Source organism: Glandiceps talaboti, chromosome 18 (genome assembly GCF_964340395.1).
Source record: "Glandiceps talaboti chromosome 18, keGlaTala1.1, whole genome shotgun sequence".
In the NCBI taxonomy this organism is placed as follows: Eukaryota; Metazoa; Hemichordata; class Enteropneusta; family Spengelidae; genus Glandiceps; species Glandiceps talaboti.
In genome coordinates, this window is record NC_135566.1 from 4,809,698 (window position 1) to 4,831,060 (window position 21,363).

The window sequence follows — 21,363 nt, forward strand, 5'->3', positions numbered from 1 at the left end:
AATAGACAGGTCAGAGTGGTCGTAGAATTAGCCTACTGTGTGTCAACCTGAGTCAGATATATATATATTGTGACTGGCTGTGTACACTGTCTGTGACTGGCTGTGTACACTGTCTGGTCACGTCTCTTGAAGCTGTCAATACATTAGCAAGATACCATGGAGCAATTTTGTCATAATAGCCCTTTCTTCCAAACTAAACACCCTTCTTCTAAACTAGACTGCTGAACTTACAAACGTTCAACCAAACTACACACACTTTCTGCCAAACTAGAAATCCTTTCAGCCAAACTCAACATCTATTCTGCTGACTAAAACACCCTTTCTGTCAAACTGAACATGAAATAAAATTACTTACGTCTCTTCTGTGGATAGGCAGCTTTTTGCTGTACTTGTGTCATGCCTGTGACCATGGTTGGAGCAGCAGGCATAGTCACTTGCATTGGAGTGCTCGTCATTACAGTGTATTGTTGGGAGACACCACCAGAGTACACTGGTTGTCCTGTATACGACATTGTATGGATGTTGGCTGGTTGTGGTGCGGCCATCACTACAGGACTATGCTGCTGTTGCCTTGGTGGAGTTGGAGTTTTGGCCACTCCAACCTTCTGTTTGGGAGAAACATACACTGAATTTAGACATGTATATTTTTTCTATAACTTGCAACACTGTGTTTATTAAAATACTCCTGCATTGGTCTCTTTACTTATGAGATAGTTCATCTAAGACTCAATCTGATTAAAATCTGATGTTAGATAGGCTGGTTTTCCTGTATTTACCTTTATTCCATCGTTATTGCATCTTTTACGTTAGTTTTTTATTTTCCTGGACGAACGCCTTTCCAACATCTGACACAGTATACTTGGATTTCACGTGTAAGTCTCGCCTTGCGAGCGCAGAGCTCACCCAATCAGAAATGTTCTCTCTTAGGCAATTTTGAGCGAGGCTGCCGACATTGTACGCATGCGCACGTTCATCACATTATGAAAATGGCGACAGCGTCGGACGCAGACGATGTTAACGTTTCTCAGCAAACAAACGAAGAGTCGGAGTGTATAATTGACGTAAGTTAATGGTCATTTTTCATTCATTATTAATTCCTCTTGTATCGAATATCTACAAGTTAGAAGCTATTGAGAATTGTAAGTTAACGGCATGTAAAATCTTGTACTAGTAGTAGTACGAAGGCAAACACAAGTAACTTCCACAATAACAAACCAACTACCGCTACCTAGCTAGTGTTCGGTCAAATCATTACTTCCATGGTCAACTTGACATTTTTAATTCTTACGCATGATTGTTGAAACTATCAATTGTCAACTTATGTTAAAAGAATTCTGTTATTAAATTTGATTTATGCATATAAAGCCTAGTATGTATCTGGCCGAAAATGACGTTCATAAAGGAATGCCAAAATGGACACAACATTTAAAAGCAAATAAAAAATATTGCGATCACCTTTAGTGATCGTGTCACCAAATATGAAATACTACTTTTTTCTTTTTTTTAAAACCCCAAACGATTATCTAATTCCATCTGTCATAGTTCAGGTATTACTTTAGCCACGTTAGCAAGACTGTGCTCTACCTTATGTATACTGTGTCTTACTGTCTCTATACTGTGTCTAACTGTCTCATTTCCATTCTTCACAGGTTTCTCAACAATTTGGAGTAGCAGTGGAGGATATGAAGTCTTCACAAAAGGAGGCATTACAATTCCTCCTTTCAGGGAATGATGTCCTCGCAATCCTTCCAACAGGATATGGAAAATCTTTGATTTACCATATGTACCCACATATGTTGACAAGTCAGGGAACTGTATTGGTGGTTTCACCTCTTGTATCCCTTATGAAGGACCAGGTAAGCTTTCTCTCTCGAAGACAATTAATTAGTATTATTTTCTTGACCTATTTGTAATAGGACTGTTACCGGTTCAACTTCTGGTGCTTGATTAAGACACACTGTACACTATGTCAATTTTAAAGTCACTGAATGTTGATTTTTTTAGATATCAATGTTGACGGAAAGGGGACAGTCTGCAGGACTAGCCAGTGAGTTTGTTGATGGCAACGTGTTACCAACGTACCTCTATGGCTAACCAGAGGATTACCTCAAACAGCAAAATAAAATTGAAACAATTAAAAAAAAGTGACAAAATTGTGTTGTTGGTAGTTGATGAAGTCCATACCATTCCAAAATGGTAAGTGTTGCTCAAGACATAAAATAGATTGCGATTCATCTTACCCCAATTTCAACTCCTCTTATTTCATCTTGTCCTATTATTAACTCGCCCCAACATCACTTGTAAAAGTCTAAATGAATTAAGTGCATAGACTGAAATTTAAACGATTTTACATAAGTGGCTAGTCAATGTTCAAATGTGCCAGCATATTGTAGCAAAAGGTGGTGGTTTTGCATGATTTTTGACCTTCCAAAATGTATTACCATCGACGATGTCACATAATATGCACAATTATATTGCAGAGAGTTTGGGCAAGTTGAGTGGGATGAGTTGAAATTTGGAAGAGATGATCCACCGCCCATAGAAAACTTTAACATGTAACGAACCAACTACCCACATTACATGTTGTTGAACGGAAATGCTACACAGTTTAGGATGCTTTAAAAGTAATTAATTTAAAGGAAGTTTAAAAAGTTGAAAGTCAAAGTATTTCATGATTGTTGTAGGTTTTCTAAATGAAATAAATAAAAAATAACATGTTACAATTTTTTATATTTACTGACTGAAAAACTAGCACTATTATGCAGATGTCATTTTTTTAACCTTTATCCACATCGATTATTGTATTTTATTAAATTTATTATCATTTTTCAGGGGTGAAAAAGCAGATGTCAGTAAAAAAAACAGCCAAAGGGGACATGTTGGGGAACTACGTTCATTTTTCCCCGATGTCCGAGTACTAGCACTTACTGCCACTGCTTCTAAACGCTTACAATACAAGATCAAGGAGAGTTTAATGGTCGAAGGTTACAAAGTAATTAATGTCTGTCCAAATAAAGACAATGTTAGATATGCTGTTATCAAAATTCCAAGTGACATACCCTCGGTTTTCTTTTGGATGGTAGATAAACTGCGAGAAGATGGTGCTGTATTTCCACGAACTGTCATTTATTATTCCTCAATTGATGCAACAGCCAAATTATATCATTATTTTAGGGAGGAATACCCACAATCAGATCAGTTCATTGGAATGTATCATAGTGAGACGGATACACAAGTTCACATTTGTCAGAAATAACCAAAGATTCCGAATCAGTGTTTCGTGTAATTTTCTGCACAACAGTCCTCGGGATGGGTGTTGACATGAAGGACATGCATCATGTCATACACTATGGACCTTCATTGGATATTAAAAGCTACATATAAGAGGCTGGCAGGGTTGGGAGAGACAATAAATCTTCACATTCTGTTCTACTCTATCATGGGAGAATGTTGCGTGATTGTTGCCCAGAATTGAAAAAAGTATATAGTCAATGATTCTGTATGCAGAAGACTCAAATTATTTGAAAATTTTGCTTCAGACAAAGATATTGAAAATATAAAAAGTAAGTCTGGACAACACGATTGTTGTGATGTGTGCCAAAACAATTGTAAATGTGGTAAGTGTCTGTCAACGTCAAATTATATTGAGAACCATCTTATTCATTATGCTGCTAAAACTGATAGTGATGATGCCACAAGTGAGTCAGGTAGTCTGGAGTCAGATGCTGTTGTTGATTCCTTGGAAAGCTGTAGTAGTAGCTGTGAGGATTAATTCCTGCCGTCGCACCTGTACCTGTCTCATTTATGATATCCTCAGTATCTGTTCACCTAGAAGACTATAGTACTACTGAATCCAATTACATTGTACATGCTTGACCCACCATACCAACTTTTCCTTGAATCCAACATATTTATAAGACAGAACATGTATTTTTGACTAATTTTATTTCTTTTACAAAAGATGCAAACTATTTACTTTGTGTACCATGTTCCATCCATTTTTTTTAAAAATACACAATAAATTTTCAAACAGATACCTCGGCCTTGTGTATATTTTTTTATGGAATTAACCAATTATGACATCTCCACTACCTTCTTTAGTTAACAGCAACTTTAATTTTTTTTACAATAAAACAGGACAGGAAAATGTATGGTCACAAAATAGATGATAAAATAAATCATGCACATGTACGTTATAGTGGCTTGCAGCCACACATGTTGACAAAGTCATCAACTCATCATCCTTTAATTTCTTTTTCCTTCGATTACCCTTCACTTCTTTTCCTTGTTTGTTGACAAAGTAGTCTTCAAAGTCAAACCCACATACCACACATGTATTCAGTGGGTCCTGGGCTTTCTTGGGTGGAGTTGAAAACATTCTATATAATACAGTAAGACACAGGTTTTCTGTCAAAAGAAATGAAATTATTTCAAATACAATGATAAGGTAGTGTACAGTTTACCAGTACTAATAATACTATTTATACTTCAAATATGGTACAGTAAATACTGAGTAACAGTAGCGTTGTGTGTAGTATTATTTTGTTCCCACAATAATACAGTTTCCTGTTGCCAAAACATTTCCTCACTTGTTGCAACAAGTCGATATAGTTTGGAAATTGAAGATGAACTGATAATCATTCAATATGGTAACACATTATCATAATCACTGTAATGTGATCAACTTGTCAATGTTTTATGGCACCACATTAACTAACCATTATTAATTACCGTTTTCGCTAGCATTTGTAATCACTGTTGATGTGTACAAAACCTATCAGTAATGGAGGTCGATTTCTTATCTTGTTAAAATATCTTTGTTTCCTAAGCGATTTGGTCTTCATTTACGAGATAACAATAGCGTAAATTCACGGTGGTTCTTTTGACATATTCACAAAATATGTCATATCAATATAGAAGCGATTTTGTAATCTTTCAATGTCATAAAAAAAAACATGCAAATTTCAACTGGCATAGGGTGTGTAGCTTGTCAATAACTTAGTATTGGCCCAAATATAATCTGGAAATAGATGAGTGAAACGTAACAAATCTTGGCTAAAGACACAGCGCACCGACTAGTCGATGCAGGTTACGTCTCCATTTGCCGTGACGTTCATTTTAAGCATGAGACCGTGATACCCCGGGCCGTGATGAGGCAAGGAACGGAGACACGGCCGGTCTGCAGTTCATTAGGCGCGCTGTCTGGCCCATGCCTCAAAACTCTCTATGACAAATACGGGAAACAGTTATTCAAAAAGAAATTGGTAAATGGAAAGCAGCTTACTTACCACTACTTGGTATTTATCTCCTGTTCACGTTAGTCGTTATATGCATCTGGGCTCCGCTAGTGCACGATCGCTGGGTTGTTTACAACGGAAGCTGTTTGTTTGTGCGTTTCCGATGCCTCCAATTTGACCTCAGGCGATTATTGAAACGAACACTCTGATTGGCTCGCTCGCAAGGCGAGACTTACACGTGAAATCCAAGTATACTGTGTCAGATGTTGGAAAGGCGTTCGTCCAGGAAAATAAAAAACTAACGTAAAAGACGCAATAACGATGGAATAAAGGTAAATACAGGAAAACCAGCCTATCTAACATCAGATTTTAATCAGATTGTCTAAGACTCTGCTCAGTCCTTCCTTGGAGAAGATAAAGAAGTCACAGGTTCATAATTTCACAACAACTTGGATCGATTTTAGGAGATCTTCTATTTCTAATTAGAAGCTTTTAGAATACGTAATATGTTTGCAGTACAACAATTGAGGTGAGATTTTGGGTGTCAATATCATGTTTTAGTGGTTGTGGCAATGCAGGTATTTCTTGATGTGGATACAGTTTTAGTATTGAACAGAAGAGATCAAGTTTGGACTGACAGACTCAACATCTACATCAGCTTTATCATGTCGAGACTACACACATCGTGACATTTTATTCAATTCTGTAATAACAAACATACAACACTTACTGGAACAAATGATTTCGCATGTGGATTAAACTCTTTAGCTTCTGGATTAAGAGTAGATTTCTTGGTTATACTGAAAGATAAAGCCACAATCAATGTTAATTTGGTGTTAACCAATATGGCAAAAATCACTTTGAACACTATCTCAAACTAAACAATGTCGAGATATAGGATGAACCCCTCTCTCAAAAAGAACCAATATATAAAATTGATATAGCTCACCAAGGTGGTATATTACTATCACCATATCACTGAGACTGTGTTCTCTTGAGGTGCTGAGAAGACGGTTTAAATCTATCATTTCTTGAAAGTGGGAACATTTAGTTCACAATACATTTTTTATGGTATGCTACTGTCGTTTTCTTGAAAAGACACAGAGATTGCAAAGTTATATGAGTGCAATTTCTTTGAAGATGCAAAAAAAAATTCATAAGAACTCACTCCTCAGTTTTACTAGTGGGTGTAGGTGCAGGTGTTGTAGATTCTTTAGGGTTATCTGTATTACTTGTAGAAGCAGCAACACTGGTTTCACCAGTCTTACTCTCTTTGCTATCTCTTGGATTTCCCTTTTCTGCTTCTTTTGTTTTCCCACTTGACTGTTGCAGCTGTGAAATCAATAACATGATAGTAAATATCAACACGAAATGATCACATTTGTAACAACTATACATATAGTTAGTTAGAATGTATGCGAAGTACTCTACATAGAATTCTTAAATTTGCAAAATCCATACATTTTTACATGAATCTGCATGAGGATTTGTTATTAGTATGATGGCGTATACACACACTCCCATGGTATTCTTAAAAGTTGAAGGCTGCATTTTACTACAATTCATCACATCAGTGTTATCTTAACTTGGATTACACAGGATTACTCATAAGTTCTGAGACAGCTTTTTCTACAGCTCTACAGCTCTGCCAAACAACTGTACTTCACACCTAAATTTTAATCCTTAATCTGAACTGGACCTTTAAAGGGACGTGCCCACATTTGAACATTTTTCTGGACTATTTTTCTAATGACTCATAATAACAAGACCCTCTTAGGTCATTCATATTTTCCTCAGATGAATGAAGAAATGTATTGGGGAAGAATATCTAATTGTACATACTGAAATGATCACTAGTAACCACAAGATCTATAGCACAAGAGATTTGATCACATAATATTTGGGTACACCCATACGCATCAAGTTCATACAGATGTATACATACACACACAAACTTGTCAATGTTGTATGGATATGTTATACTCATTTAGAGGAACAAATCAATACAAATATGGGTACTAGAGGTTTACATTCATTAAGTATGTACTCTATAGAAACTGTCTGGGGTTGGTCTGCATCCCTTTACCACAGAGTCACTAATATTTTGTCAAAATTGTTGTGCTTGCTGACACTCTCAGAGTTTACATCAACTCACCTTAAAGTCGGCACCAAATTTTTTAAGATCTTCTATTTTCTTCATATCTCCTACATCACTACGTGCTGTGATAAAACATACAAAATATTGAAATATTGAAAAATACAATCAAAACAAGCATGGACAATTTCATACAGAATACTTCTACATGTTGATTGATAACTGGTCATTCTGTTTTCCAATAACTAAGTTCTGTACAGTAATGGGGTTGAGGCATGCGTTTTTGATAAGAACAAACCACATAAACATGGATAGGAATTAAACAAAGGAATTGTTGTAGTCATAAATCAATAACATTTGTTACAAATACAACATATGCTAGTGAGAGTGTATAATGATGTCTGTCATACCCATGTTTTTTAGTTTGTTTAGAAATATGATATAAACATTGAAAGAATGATCTTCAGGTCACATATACCACGATAACCACAGAGTAACAGCTACTTTATACAGTAAGATACAGTCATGGGTCGTGCTCTCACACATTTTTTTTTGGTGTCGTAGAGCAGAAGTCTTCTAAATTCAAAGGCACAGACCCCAACACAAATGTGCTACTAATTGGTGTTGTTGGGCTAATAAAACGAGTCTTCCTCAAAGACATAATCCCCAGCATTTCAAATTACAAAGTCATTCAGGTAAACTATTGTGAAGGTCACATAATAAAGTGTTGTAATTATTGAACTACAGTATCTGACATTTATGCCAGGTTTGGTTGAAATTGGCATGGGTGCACAGCCCTGTATTAAATGGTGTTTTACTAGCTCCTACCACACATCGGTAACTGCTGACCTAATAACTCTGTGTTACATGTAAAGTCACTTTGTTAAATTTTGAAGCATGTAAATGGTGATGTGTGGGGGTAAATGAAAATGTGTGCCCACTCTGTCATATTACTACTCTTGAATTCAGCACATGCATGTCAGATGTGTACATATACATTTTGAATACTTTTGGTTATTGACCTTGAAAATAGGGGTCAAGGTCAAAGGGGACTAACTACCAGAGAATAACTGCCTCCCCTTGACTGTATTTTACCAGTATACTGTTACTATTCGAAATTAATCCATACAATTCACTTTTACACATCTCCATTCTAGTTCAATATCATCTCAAAACAAACTGAGCTTAAACAGACACACATACAGGACTATAAACACAACAAAAAAGTATGCTCACATTTACTAGACTTCCTTTCGGCTTGATTTGTTACTTGACTGCTATCTGCCTGCTGTTGTGGCTGTGACTGTTGCTGTTGTTGGGGTGCTGCTACTGCTGCTGCTTGCTGAGGAGGAGGTGGCTGCTGCTGTTGTGGGGGAGGTTGCTGTTTCTGAAGTTCTGGTGGTGGTAGAGACCCTCCAGTTTGTGGTAGTGGTTTGGGATTACTACTAATATTACTACTACTACTACTACTACTTGGTGGTGGACCATCCGGCTTTCCATCCGCTGGCCCACCCCTAACTATATCACTAAGTTTCCTTTTGCCTGAATAGGCAGAGGGTGGAGGACCACTTGAAGGTGTGCTGCTACCGCTATCCAACACTTTCCTTTCTCCCCTCTCCACTGTAAAGAAATTATACATGATTTACCAATTACAGTCATACAATGCTAACATATTCATGAGTTGCTGATCGCTTTCATTTACAAAACTTAACCTAAACTACCTTATCAATTAGTATCCATCAAACAGAGTATGTTATGTTTCTGAAATACGGTTTATTAGTTTATTCTAGTTAGAGCAGTAAATTTTATCGAAGGATCAACAAAAAAGAATCAATTACTTTTATAATTTGACGTGTCATACCACCTTATCAGCCTCCACATACTGCAAAGATGTGAACAGAACAATACAGTCTATGTCAAACTATGCAAAACTATTTCTAATTTTAAAGATAAAAGCAATTGCTGAATTTCTTACCTGAGCCATTAACATTTGCTTGTACAGTTTCTGTAGCTGGATGACTATCTCTCGGTACATGCTGGGTTCTGTATGGACCCTGTGATGGCATGGGTCTCCTGTGATGCTGCTGTTGATAATGTCCTTGAGGTGGCTGTTGTTGTTGTTGTTGGGGTACTGGTGGTCCACTTCGATTCCGCATTTGTGGAGGTATATACCTAAAAGATAAAGAACGGAGCATTCAAGACTCATTTATTAAAAAAAGATTTGTACAAGAAGAGATTATTTCACAGCTCATTTTTAACACATGACAGAGTACTTTACTACCTGACATCTGAACAGCATTATGAAATTCAGATATTTATAAACTAGATAATATCTACAACTATAACATTGTGTAATTGTTTCCCCCCCCCCCCCCTCCACCCCCAAGGACTTTCATATAAGCAGCTGTTTTACCTTTTAACATTGTTACTATTAGGTTGACCTGCATCACCGCTGCTACCCGGTCGCTGTACAGCACTAAATCTATCTTCCTCGCTTCCTTCTAATTCTTTTGCTAGTCTGTGCTGGTACTGTGGAGTCTGTTCTATTTCTTTGGCCAGTTTTGCAGCTTCTTGTTCTCTCTCTTTGTACTCCTTGGTGTCCTTCTTCTCCAACGGTGTTGTGTACTGGGACATGTTTTCGTCAAATGTGGAACTTACGCCAAACTTCTGAGAGTTTATACGCAGCATTTCATCAACATCCCACCCATTAGACTGCAAGGCACAACAAGTCAAATACAAATTTCATACCATGTATTTTTGTCCTTAAGTAAATAGCCATGTATCACTTGCAGACAGGACATTTACCATGTGTTGCCATAGTAAACCCTCTCAGCCAATCTCACATAAATTTCTTATGACATGCCAAAAATTTGATATTCCTCTATCCCTTACAATGTGGAGACTCACAAGAACACCACATACAACAAAGATACAACAAAAAACTGTGTCTTTTGTCAGAGGGTATGGTATCTGAAACAGATGCATTACAGCAATTTGCCAGGCTTGACAACAACAAACATCATACTACAATTATAACATGATCAATTAAACTTGTTTTCTCTTTGAAGGACTAGTAATCACAAGCCATTTAGATGCACCAGTGACATACAGTAATTTCTCGGGACACACCAATGTTTTGCATTTCCCTTATCCCTTAACATGTGGTGACTCCAGCTTCTATCATTTTAACCCATAACAAAAAACATTATGTTTCCTTTGAGTGCACAATGAATGGCATACTACTCCTGAAATTGAAACTTTTGACATTTAGAAAGTGAAATGACAACATCTGGTGTCTATAGACTACTACAATATCACTGTTTACTTGAAAAATGTGTAATTTCCATTCCTTCAAGGAGTAGCTAAACAAAATTACATGTGGCTACAATGCTCCTGTCTCCATATTTAGTTCTGGAAGAACACTGTACACAGATATATGATCAGTGAGCCACTGTGCCAATTTGACAAAGACACCAACAGCAATTATTCTACCTCTTTAATCTTACAGTGTGATGACTCACAAAGAATATATCTTCTAAACCAACTTGACATGATGTCTCTGACACACAATAATTAGGTGCCGTCTCTCCCTTACTCATTTCGGTGTAGTTGTTCTACAAATCCAAACTGATAACTTACACTAACTGTCTCTCCTTCCAGACCAGTCTCCTCACTCTGTGCATCTCCCTGCCATGGCTGTAAATCACGTTCATTGACTTGGCCATTCAACTTTCCACTTATCATGGTATCAGTGGCAAAAGCGTCTAGAATGTAAAAAACACCACAAACATAAAACACTGAAACACTTCTTGGCACACAAAAGTATACATTGTACATGCAATACAACAAAACATGACAAGAATAAACTGCAATACACCTAAATTATTGATACAAAAAATGCTTTCTACATTTGCTTTTCAACCACTGCAATCAGAAATGCTATTTCTACCATTCAGCTTTATGACTGAATACATTGCAACAAAGAGGTGAAACTGAGAAGCTTTTATTTCAAATGTGAACAACTACAGACATGTCCTTTTCCTATTGTTTGGTACAAATAAACTGAGATACTCCAAATGACGTCATCAATATTTAATGAGCCAGGTCATTAAAGGTTCCACAAAGTAGAAACTGGACAAAGAAAGACATTTTCAAAAAATCTTTTTCTTTTTCGCATTAAAGAGAATATTCTTTTGGTAGAACCAGCTTGTCAACCTTTTCTGCTGTGTAACTGCATTAACTGTTTTAACTCTCACTAACATCTCAATATTCAAAATTACTTTTTTTTAGAGACCTTATGATTTCAGATTTGACTGCATTGCAATCTAGAACAGCAAAAAGACTTCGTTTCACAGTTTGGAGTGGAAATAACGATATGTTAGTTTTCAATGTACTAATAATTCAACAGTGAAACATAGCTACCATAACCGGTAGTTCAAAATAGAATTCCACTCATGAAATAACGTTTACGATTTCAAAAGCAGAAAATACATTTTTTGTAAACACGCAAAAATTGTATTCAAGAAATAATTCTCGACCTAACTTTTCTACAGACCATGAAGGAACCACACCAATGGAGGTCAACACACTTTTAATAGTCATTCCTTCCTGATGGTCACTCTTAAGTTGTTCACTATTTCAACACCGCTTTAGTTGACAGCATGCCAATTAACAGTAATCTAAAAAATCCTGACCTTGTGCATGTTTGTAAACAACGGCATTTTAGTTTGAAGGTCGATGTACCATTGTCTGATGGAAATAACTCTGTCTTTAACATACCTTTAGTTGCATAGTCCATGTCTACGTCAAGTGCTGATAGTGAGACTATATCTTGAGCTTTTAGAATCAATTTATCCACTACAGTATCTCTAGATGGCAGAGTCGACACCAACTCATGCTTAGAAGACTCATCCAGTTTATGTGCCATTTCAAGAGCAAACTCAGCCTGCAAGCAACAATGGTTTCTTCTATGATTACTGGGGCATTGCACTAGCCAGACAAAATATTCACTGTGTAGCCATAAAATCAAATATGCATGCAATTATATGTCTTTTGATAGTCAGCAACACAGCTATTCATTTATATCTGCATTTCAAGGTCAAATTCTCAAAATGATACTATCCAAGAATTCAATATACACAATATGAGAATATTTTTGTTGCCACTCCATATACTGTTATCTGGACAAGCTTCAAGCTATGAATACACTGAAATCAAATTATGCATAATGACAACTGACCTTTGGGGAGGCTGTCCTGAAAATGCCTTCATATTTGTTTCCATTTTTGACTTGAACTTGCACTTTACAGCCCTGATGATAGACATAAAAGAAAGCACAATTTACTAGAAGTTGACACAATTAATTGCTACCACAATAACTGATACTAAAGAAGGGGACAAAAAGCAATTATACAGATCGCTCCTTAGAAACTAATGAAACTGACAACTCACTGTGAGATATGATTAATTGATCAAATTACATCATCTTGCCATTCAATACCATGGATGATATTACTGCAGGGATATTATCATGATTACTTCCTATTTCGGATTATACTGAAATAGACATCATTTAGCCAAACACTTTTTTTTCCTTCTCTACAGTCTGCACTGTTTAATTGAATTGTATCAAGATATATGGGGAAAGCAATGGCAGACTTGTGAATTCCCATTTCACAATATAGTGAAAAGGACGCCATTTTGCCAAAAACATTCAGTTTAAATTCTTGCTTTGTTTAATTCAATTTTGTGAAGACATATGAGAAAGCAATGTGAGAGTTGTGAATTCAAAATGACATCATTTCCTATATTGAATTGAAATACACGTCATTTTGCCAAAGATTTTTTTCTGTAATTTTTTTCTTCTATTTTGTTGGCACTGTATAATTCAATTGTACCAAGATACGAGTGAATGCATCATTGACAGGGAAACCCATGAATTCAGAATGACACTAGGAAAATGCCTTCCTACAAAGAGACTTATGGATCTTTAGGATCCTACTTGGAGGTTTATAGCACAATCAAATTTAACTAAACCTATACATTCACATTGTCTTCTTTTTTAAATTTTTATTTCTATGTCCTTCCTCAAGATTACAAGAGATGTTAAATTTCATTCCAGATGGCGCAGACATCAGAATTATCAGCAAGGCTTTGATCAAGATATTGATCTGCTCTAATAAAAGGAATGTTACTTAATGATGTTTTGGGAGCATATTACTAACAGCTGAGGTACTTATAGATGTAAGCAAATCAATACTGAACTGTTTCACCTAATCACTATTCAATTAAATTACATACTTTCACGTACTTGGACTAACACTATATGATCACTTTGTACTGGTCAATAGGGTTCACTGTAACTACGACTGTCCTGAAAATCTCTGACTACATTTAATATCACTTATTAAGACCTATGTTTTCAAATTATCAATTATCGTTAATATTCATGGTCATGCATAGACATTTTCAAAGTATCAATCATAACCAATACCATACACACACTTTCAAGTTATCAATTATCATAGATGTGATATACTTTCAAATTATAAAACATATTTTCATACAAATGACCAATTTTCAATGATACCACACACACACATTTTTAAGTTATCTATTATCACACATTTCCATACATAAACTTTCATTATCAATGATCAACAGTACCTTACCATAATTGATAATTACTCTATTTCAAATCATTAAATTTGCTATTATCAATCAGTTATGCTCTCGACACATTTTCAAATTATCATCCATCTTCCTGCATACTTTGAAATTGAACATAATCAATGACATATTGGCATACAACTTGAAGTTTCAATTACTATTTCAATCTCAATACAACCTCAAATTTTCAAATATCAAAGATCTAAAGAGTCAAATGATCAGTTATCAAAGATTTCAATAGACTTTCAAATTATCAATTATCAAAGATCTAAAATAGTCAAATTATCAATTATCAATAATATCAACACACTTTCAAGTTATCAATTATGATAGTTCTCATACACTGTCAAATCATTGATAATCATGGATTTCCATTAAAATCTCCCTCAAATTTAAAATTACATTTCTAAAAGAATATACAATATATTCCCCATGGTCGAGTTCTACTGCCACTTGTACTGTGACAGGAAGAGGTACAGGAAATCAGACAATATACACAATCATGTAGGAAGTGAAATTGTGTCTAGAATTGTAAGTTGCATTTTCATTTTAAACATGTCTGTCATTTCAAGTGGAAGTACAATTTGATTTCTTGAAAATCACTCTTCAATTACTTAGGAATGGTTGATGAATAAAATTCCATGGATGGTCACACTTCGGAAGTTTACGCCAACATCTTTTTCAGAAATGTTTTTATGATCCCAATATCTACAGTTCTGCCTGATTTCAGTACTGCTTTAAATAACCGAAGGAGAAAATATCACCCACAGGAAATGTCTACCGTTCTGTTTAAAATCAAATGTATCAATTCTCAACAACAGTAGCAGTACCAGTCACACTTCACTAAGATTCAATCCATTCATATTCCAGTCGCAATATTGTCTGGTATGAGCAGCAATTGTAATGCACATGAACCCAAATTCACTAAGCCTGTACATGGGACAACCGATGCATATTGATCACGTGAAGACACGACAAAAGAACTAATAATGACATATTTCTGACTGTAGCATTTTCTACATGAAATAAAGATAATAGCATCCTATATAAAAACATGGTACAATCGATCACATGTAGAATTCTACTTCCACACGAAATGAAAATTCCTGTGTGTTGTCGAATACTCTACTACAGTTCTATTTTTACTCTGAAAGTACACCGCCATTTTCACTATATCCATTCAATCTTGTAATCACATTACAAAACATTCACACGTAGACACCCTGCATGTACAGTCATACAAACTACAAACACGCCATTGCAACCAAATTGTTCAACATTAGCCAACTATAACATCTACTTACCGTTAATGTTGCCAACACGTGACTAAAACGTGGATTACCATATATTCCTTCAAAATTCTATAAGAAAGACACAAAGCAAATGTCAATTTTATGATTATTGTAGCAGTTGGTTTTTTAATAGTTTCTGTTGCCATAAAACCTCAAGGACAGTCTTTGCGGTACTGAATAATACTGCCAGTGTGATCCAAACCTTACATTTTATCTCAGGACAATATCCTGCATAATTTTGTATGTCGGCAGATCAAAACATGTTGAATGCCACTACATCACTTTTACTAACATCTACCCACAAAATCATGTATACTGAAATCATTTTACCATAGAATAATTTTGATTTCAGACAACTGCAATTCATGATTTCCTTTAGAAAACAAATTCTGATCAGAAATGGTTGACTGCATTCTATAGAATTTGTATGTACAGCAGCTGAAGTGTGCCACAGAGAGTAATCTCATACAGACCTCGTCATCACCAATGTAAACATCTTTTAACTTGAGTGGCAGTTGTGACAATTACAGAGAGGAACATACTCAGCATTATAGTAATCATCTAGTTATTTCTTTCCTTCACAAAGAGCCACTTCGTTCACCATCACAATGGAGATGTTGAAGCTTTCATTGACAGCTTCTATGTTTATTGTAATTCAGCACTGATTCGTGTTAAAACCCTCCCATTTAAAAAAATGAAACCACTGCTGGCAATCTACACTACCTTCTGCATGAATAAAATTCTACATTTAGCGAAAACGATTGGTATAATTATTTCCGCTTTAAGAAGTAATGACACTTCAGCTAATATGTTTCACCAGAAGTTAATAATCACATTTAATGAGATGGTCATACAACAAATCTTCCTTTAATCATGAATAAATTGATGCTTAACAAAATATAATATTTATTAATTATACATACATAACTTACTGCCTGAGCATTCTGTGACCCGGTTCCCTTGGCGTTTACACTACGACCACCACTCCTGTATATCAACAGCAAAGAAAACAATCACTTTTAAAATTGTAAATTACAAAAGAAAAAGATAAAATTATATGCAAACTGCCACAAAGGGATAAATTCTTAAACATGTCATTGAATTCTCTGAGCAATTTCAAAGTTTTCCTTTCTCTTGTATTTGTATAATTCATGTCTATGAGTGACTCGATCCCAATGGAAACGACTACAAGATAATAAACCTGGGTGTGGGCATATAATAAATGACAATATCTTCACCATGGCTTGGCACATTCAGGATGTACATACATGTAGTATGTATGTGTTGGGATAAAAATCGATTTGAAATTTCAATGGCATGTAACTGTCACGAAATCTATAATACTACATTTCACATGATTTATAGTGACAACTACCATTTCTTAAAAATAGTCAAGTTCACTATCATTAACCTTTACAAAATTAGTCAGTTGCCTATTTTCAGTTTCACATGATACCTATATCTATAAATATGTGATGTTGTAACTATTAGATAGTAAGTATCATCTAACATATCTAGAGAGAAATCTTGCCTGACACCACTGACACAATTGCCTATGAACTGGTCACATGTAGCATAGAATTACTAAAGTTCACCAACAGAAGTCCTCCTACGCATGGACACACTATGATTACTTATCAGCTGACAGTATTTCCTCAAAAGCTATATATATTATGTCGTGTTTTTACAACCATTCAGACATCTTGGAGATCACTCGTGTCAAAGGCACATTCTTTGTTGACAAGTCTGGTCAAAAGGACACCACAAATATTAGAAAATCAATACACCCAAATCTACCAGTCTAGCCACAGAAGTGAATGTCATTCTGTCCTTGCCAGGCGCATATTCATCCACCACCATTCAAAATTCCATATGTTGAAATGTTTGTTATAGCAAACAGACTATGTGCACTAGAAGAACACCACACTGCCGCCATGCCCCACTGACCATGCCAGGTCATGACATTGGCATCAATCTCAGCTGCACCCTCTTATTCTGTACACTTATCTAGAATTGCAATATCAAGTGACTTCATAGAAAATCTTGTATAAGGTTTACTGCCAATGGCTAGCATAGATGACTATACTATGAATGGTATGCTGTGACCCAACATCAATGTTAACAATACATGATCATTCTAAAAGAGAAACAAATGTGCCATCACTCACACTAGTAAAAGACAACTGGGCTGAGTGCATTGCCTTACATACTATGTTTGTCAGTTTACACATGCAGTCAATTTACACAAATAGCTGTCTTGATCAATTATGCAATGTTTACTTGAGCCTTGTTGATACTCTGTCTATGTCATATGTACATCTCAACAACATCAAAATGACAGGAGAAACTACATCCTGATCAAAAGAGTAGTTGGCATCATCTATATCAAATTCTAGTTTAAACCGCCAATGAAAAGTGCACTGATGGGAAACATTACTACGGTCACACAAAAAAATGAAATCATTACAAATGAAAGCATTGCACAGGCACAGCCTAGCTTATTTTATTGCCAATTATTTGTTTGATCAATAGTAAAACAATCTGTCCACTTTTAAAGGTAGTGGGGGTATTTTCCAATGAGGAGAATTGCTGGTCTAAAAATTCTGTACCTCTACCTAAGTTTAAACAATATTGAAATGGCCTTTTGAAACCAAAAATAGTTTGTGAATATGCTCAACACAGTTGTAAAATAAATTTGTTTTCTATTAAATGTTCTAAAATTCATGACGGTGCTAATTAACATATTAGCTTTGCCCAAGGCGACAGCAATATTGTCTGCATACCAAAGGAACGAAGCCACTGAAAACCACATTGCATTTATTACCATAAACAATGGTTCTATCACCTCTAACATGGGTCAACCTTTGTCAAGGTTGTGAAGGGACATCATTACATGGACATGTCACTACTTGAATTCATTCTCAAAAAGAATGCCAACATTAAAAAAAATATCGCCCACCTGATTTTTCAACAGCCTGAATAATGCTGTTATTTTAAATATTAGTGTAAGACCAACACTGTGTGGGCCGCATACTGTACGTTGTAAAACTTGTGACCACAGAAATTCCTCCCGTTATATTTGTGTTGCTGCCAGTTAGGCCACTTTTATAGCGAATCGGTTATAATGTAACGTTAAGTCCGTAACAAGAATTCACCCTCCACAAGAAATCGTGCCCCTCCAAAAAATGTTTATGAATTTGACTGTAAACACAACATGAATATCAGATTGGCGATTTTGTCGGTATTTCACTATGATGAGCACACACCTGCTTCGGCTACTTCCTGTTTCTCAAGTTGGCTATAATATACAACAACCTGCCAAATGGCCTTTGTCTCAAACAGTCTTCGATCGTGAAAAGTCTAGTATGTAAAACTACAATCTGGCAATTTTGATTTAAACAAGTTACAAATCAAATTTCTCCGAACACTCAGCAGTACAAACAGTTGTCATGTGTTGTCTAACGTTACACGTCGTCCATTTTGGTTTTTCAGTGTGGGATTGTACACACGAAAATGCCGGTAGATTTCAAGGTAACAACTTACAAATTCATCGGAGGTTTCTCCCTCTGAAAGTCTGTCGCAGTGAGAGTATTTTATACCACAAACTGGTTGTATGCCAAAAATCGTAAGCAAAGACAACGAATTCCTTACCTGCCGGTAACTCCTCGACTCTTGTTCCTTGGTGGTACTCTACTACTGTTCATCGACATGGCAGCCGTTAGCTACGTTACAGGCCATGCAGAGTACAGTCTTCTGGATCAAAACAGAGATCAGACACTCATAGTGGCTTCATAGGGTCCCGAATAATTATTGTCGTACTCCTTTCTGCATAAGGGGGCAAGTAAAGGGGTAAAATACGAGGTCAAATCTGAGAAATCAGCCTGATCTCCAGGCACCAAAACAGACCAAATTTTGGTAATGGCGCAAGAATATGAACTTACGGATGTGTATGGCTGCTGATGGCATCACGCAATAATTACATGTGAATCAAGGGACATAATTTGGTTAATTTTTCCACATATCGATATATTTATTAATTGTTTAAAATAGAGTTGTTGTAAAAAGTTTTTAAATTTCATTTTGGGGCAAATTATACATATTATTGAAGCTCTATATTCTATCACATGAGCGACACAACCTTGAAAACTGAGTGCATCGGCTGAATGGCGCACGGCTGCTCATTGATCCGGTAGGGAGAATTGAAATGAAATCAAGGCATTCAGCTGGATTATAAAGTGTAGAAATTTGTCACAACCCCCTCGTTTGGCACAATATTGATACATGCGAGAAATTCTTTCCTTACAGCATTCATTCAATATACTCTAAAGAGAAATAAATGAACAAATAACGCTTTTAAGAAGCAAGACTTGACACGTAATGAGTTCACAAGCCGGCTACACGCTACATACAGCGTGATCGTAACGCGGCCAATACAACGGATTTTATTACTTTCTTCTCACATACTGTCTCGACTTTTGCAATGCAACACTTACTTTAATCTTTTGGGGAACTGCTAGAGCAAGAGATATTCACTTTATTTTGGCAAGTCCCATTTACAAATCATTGAATCACTTTCATTCATCGACAAGTTTACTTCTCCCAAGTACTATTCCAAACCTTCACCCTGCCTTCACCGTACCCACAATTCCCTTAAATTTTCCCGGTTGTACCGTGTGCTGGCGTACGCCAATCTGGAAACACTGACAGGGGCACGTTTCAGCTGCTACCATGCTGAATTATATATGTTCAAAATATACAAATTATTGATACTACATAATATACACGATATGACAATAAAAACGACACATTCCTTTTCATGCTGTTAAAGCACATTGATACTTTTCTTTAAAAATAATGAAAGAAGAGATAATATAAGCTTCATATAAAAAATATGCAAGAATATAAAACTTCAAATATGAGATAAAATTATGTCATCTCGGTCATAGCTTATACAGTACCTGTAATTATTCTCGATGGCCTCCTAACTACGACACAGCTGAACTGTATGTCGTACTGACAACTGACACTCTATAAATTGATTGATCGATTATGCACGGAATTATTGATAAAATGCGTGTCACATCGTATCAACAAACAATCGGCCTTGCTTTTTAAATATGATGTAATTGTAAAAAGTTATTCCTTAGACCTAATAAAAAAAATATTGTGTGATTCCGGTTACCCGACCTCACCTAGTTTTTCACGCCGACCCTAAACTTTTTTTTTTTTACGTTTTCGAGAAAAAAATTGTGAAGTAGTGGATGCGGAAACTGACATCAACTTAAACAGACGATATAACACGTGCACTGTAATGGATGTACATCTGATGGGAAGAAACCAATAACACAGAGACCATTTGGAAAACAACGGAAAACATAACTACTACCTGAACTAGACGTTCACGCAAGAAAAAAATATAATAAGATAAAATAAAAAATCTACCCACCCCACCTATTCTAAAATTGGGCGTAATCGGAACCACACAATTTTTTTATTAGACCTTATTTCCCGTTAATTGAATAAAAAAGTAATTGATAAATGTGCAACTTTACACCATTCGGCACTTTGGCGAGGTCGGAGTTGAGAAAGGCAATCAACCTTGAAGAACAGCACGTGCACCTGTCATGACAACAACAACAACACATGACGTCAGAAGGCCAGTTAGGACATTGCCAAGGTTAATATTATTTGGGGGTTAAGATATGTCATGTGACTCTGTGAGTCGCCGTAATTAAAACTTGTCGGCCGTACTTTAATAGAGAATTCATGGCGATTGATTCTGACCCTTTATACAAATCTTCATGTTATGACTTAGTAATATATTGTAGACTATTATTGTAGACTCGTTCTGAGTCACTGGCTTCGACCGTCACTGGCTTTAATAACATACTATAAGCCTTATAGTGAATGAGAGTCTACACATGTACATTTCATCCAGTACATGTGTACAATGTAGTATGTAAACAAAATAGACGTTCTTGGAATTCGATCTAGTAAAGATTTAAGTATGCAAACGTTATACCATGACATTTTTCAGAGAGGCGAATGGCGTTCAAAGCGCTGTACAACC

At 35.9% G+C, this 21,363-nt stretch overlaps 2 protein-coding genes across 8 annotated transcripts in view; one reads left to right on the plus strand and one right to left on the minus strand.

The window, feature by feature from the left end:
- The window catches only part of LOC144448871 (uncharacterized), a 28,340-nt gene extending 9,138 nt beyond the window's left edge, over positions 1-19,202 (minus strand). For 2 of the 6 annotated variants that reach the window (XM_078139189.1, XM_078139185.1), the window contains exons 1-13: positions 18,945-19,202; positions 16,217-16,280; positions 15,306-15,362; positions 12,572-12,643; positions 12,112-12,277; positions 10,972-11,096; positions 9,746-10,044; positions 9,308-9,504; positions 8,569-8,952; positions 7,393-7,457; positions 6,406-6,569; positions 5,968-6,037; positions 356-605 (exon numbers count right to left, since the gene is read on the minus strand). In XM_078139189.1, the coding sequence (XP_077995315.1) occupies positions 356-605; positions 5,968-6,037; positions 6,406-6,569; positions 7,393-7,457; positions 8,569-8,952; positions 9,308-9,504; positions 9,746-10,044; positions 10,972-11,096; positions 12,112-12,277; positions 12,572-12,643; positions 15,306-15,362; positions 16,217-16,280; positions 18,945-19,003 (1,972 nt within the window). In that variant the 5' untranslated portion in view covers positions 19,004-19,202. Of the gene's footprint in view, positions 1-355; positions 606-5,967; positions 6,038-6,405; positions 6,570-7,392; positions 7,458-8,568; positions 8,953-9,307; positions 9,505-9,745; positions 10,045-10,971; positions 11,097-12,111; positions 12,342-12,571; positions 12,644-15,305; positions 15,363-16,216; positions 16,281-18,944 lie in introns of those variants that run through there. The other 4 variants (XM_078139186.1, XM_078139188.1, XM_078139190.1 and 1 more) reach the window with 4 other exon arrangements.
- On the plus strand, positions 950-3,978 carry LOC144449423 (putative ATP-dependent DNA helicase RecS). 2 transcript variants are annotated; one of them, XR_013482165.1, is made up of 4 exons: positions 950-1,061; positions 1,650-1,856; positions 2,005-2,196; positions 2,833-3,978. XR_013482165.1 is itself a non-coding variant. In XM_078139955.1 (3 exons), the coding sequence occupies exons 1-3, from the start codon at positions 981-983 to the stop codon at positions 2,092-2,094; spliced, it is 378 nt and encodes a 125-aa protein (XP_077996081.1). In that variant the 5' UTR covers positions 950-980; the 3' UTR covers positions 2,095-2,400. The 2 variants fall into 2 exon arrangements, 1 of the variants encoding a protein (XP_077996081.1); XM_078139955.1 differs by lacking the exon at positions 2,833-3,978 and having other exon boundaries at positions 2,005-2,400.
- Positions 19,203-21,363: the final 2,161 nt, after the last annotated feature.

Excerpts from the sequence above, each read along its gene's own strand:
- LOC144449423 (XM_078139955.1), top strand. The coding sequence starts at position 981 with ATGAAAATGGCGACAGCGTCGGACGCAGACGATGTTAACGTTTCTCAG. Across the intron at positions 1,062-1,649 it reads AGTCGGAGTGTATAATTGAC|GTTTCTCAACAATTTGGAGT; the intron begins GTAAGTTAATGG and ends CATTCTTCACAG. Across the intron at positions 1,857-2,004 it reads TATCCCTTATGAAGGACCAG|ATATCAATGTTGACGGAAAG; the intron begins GTAAGCTTTCTC and ends TGATTTTTTTAG.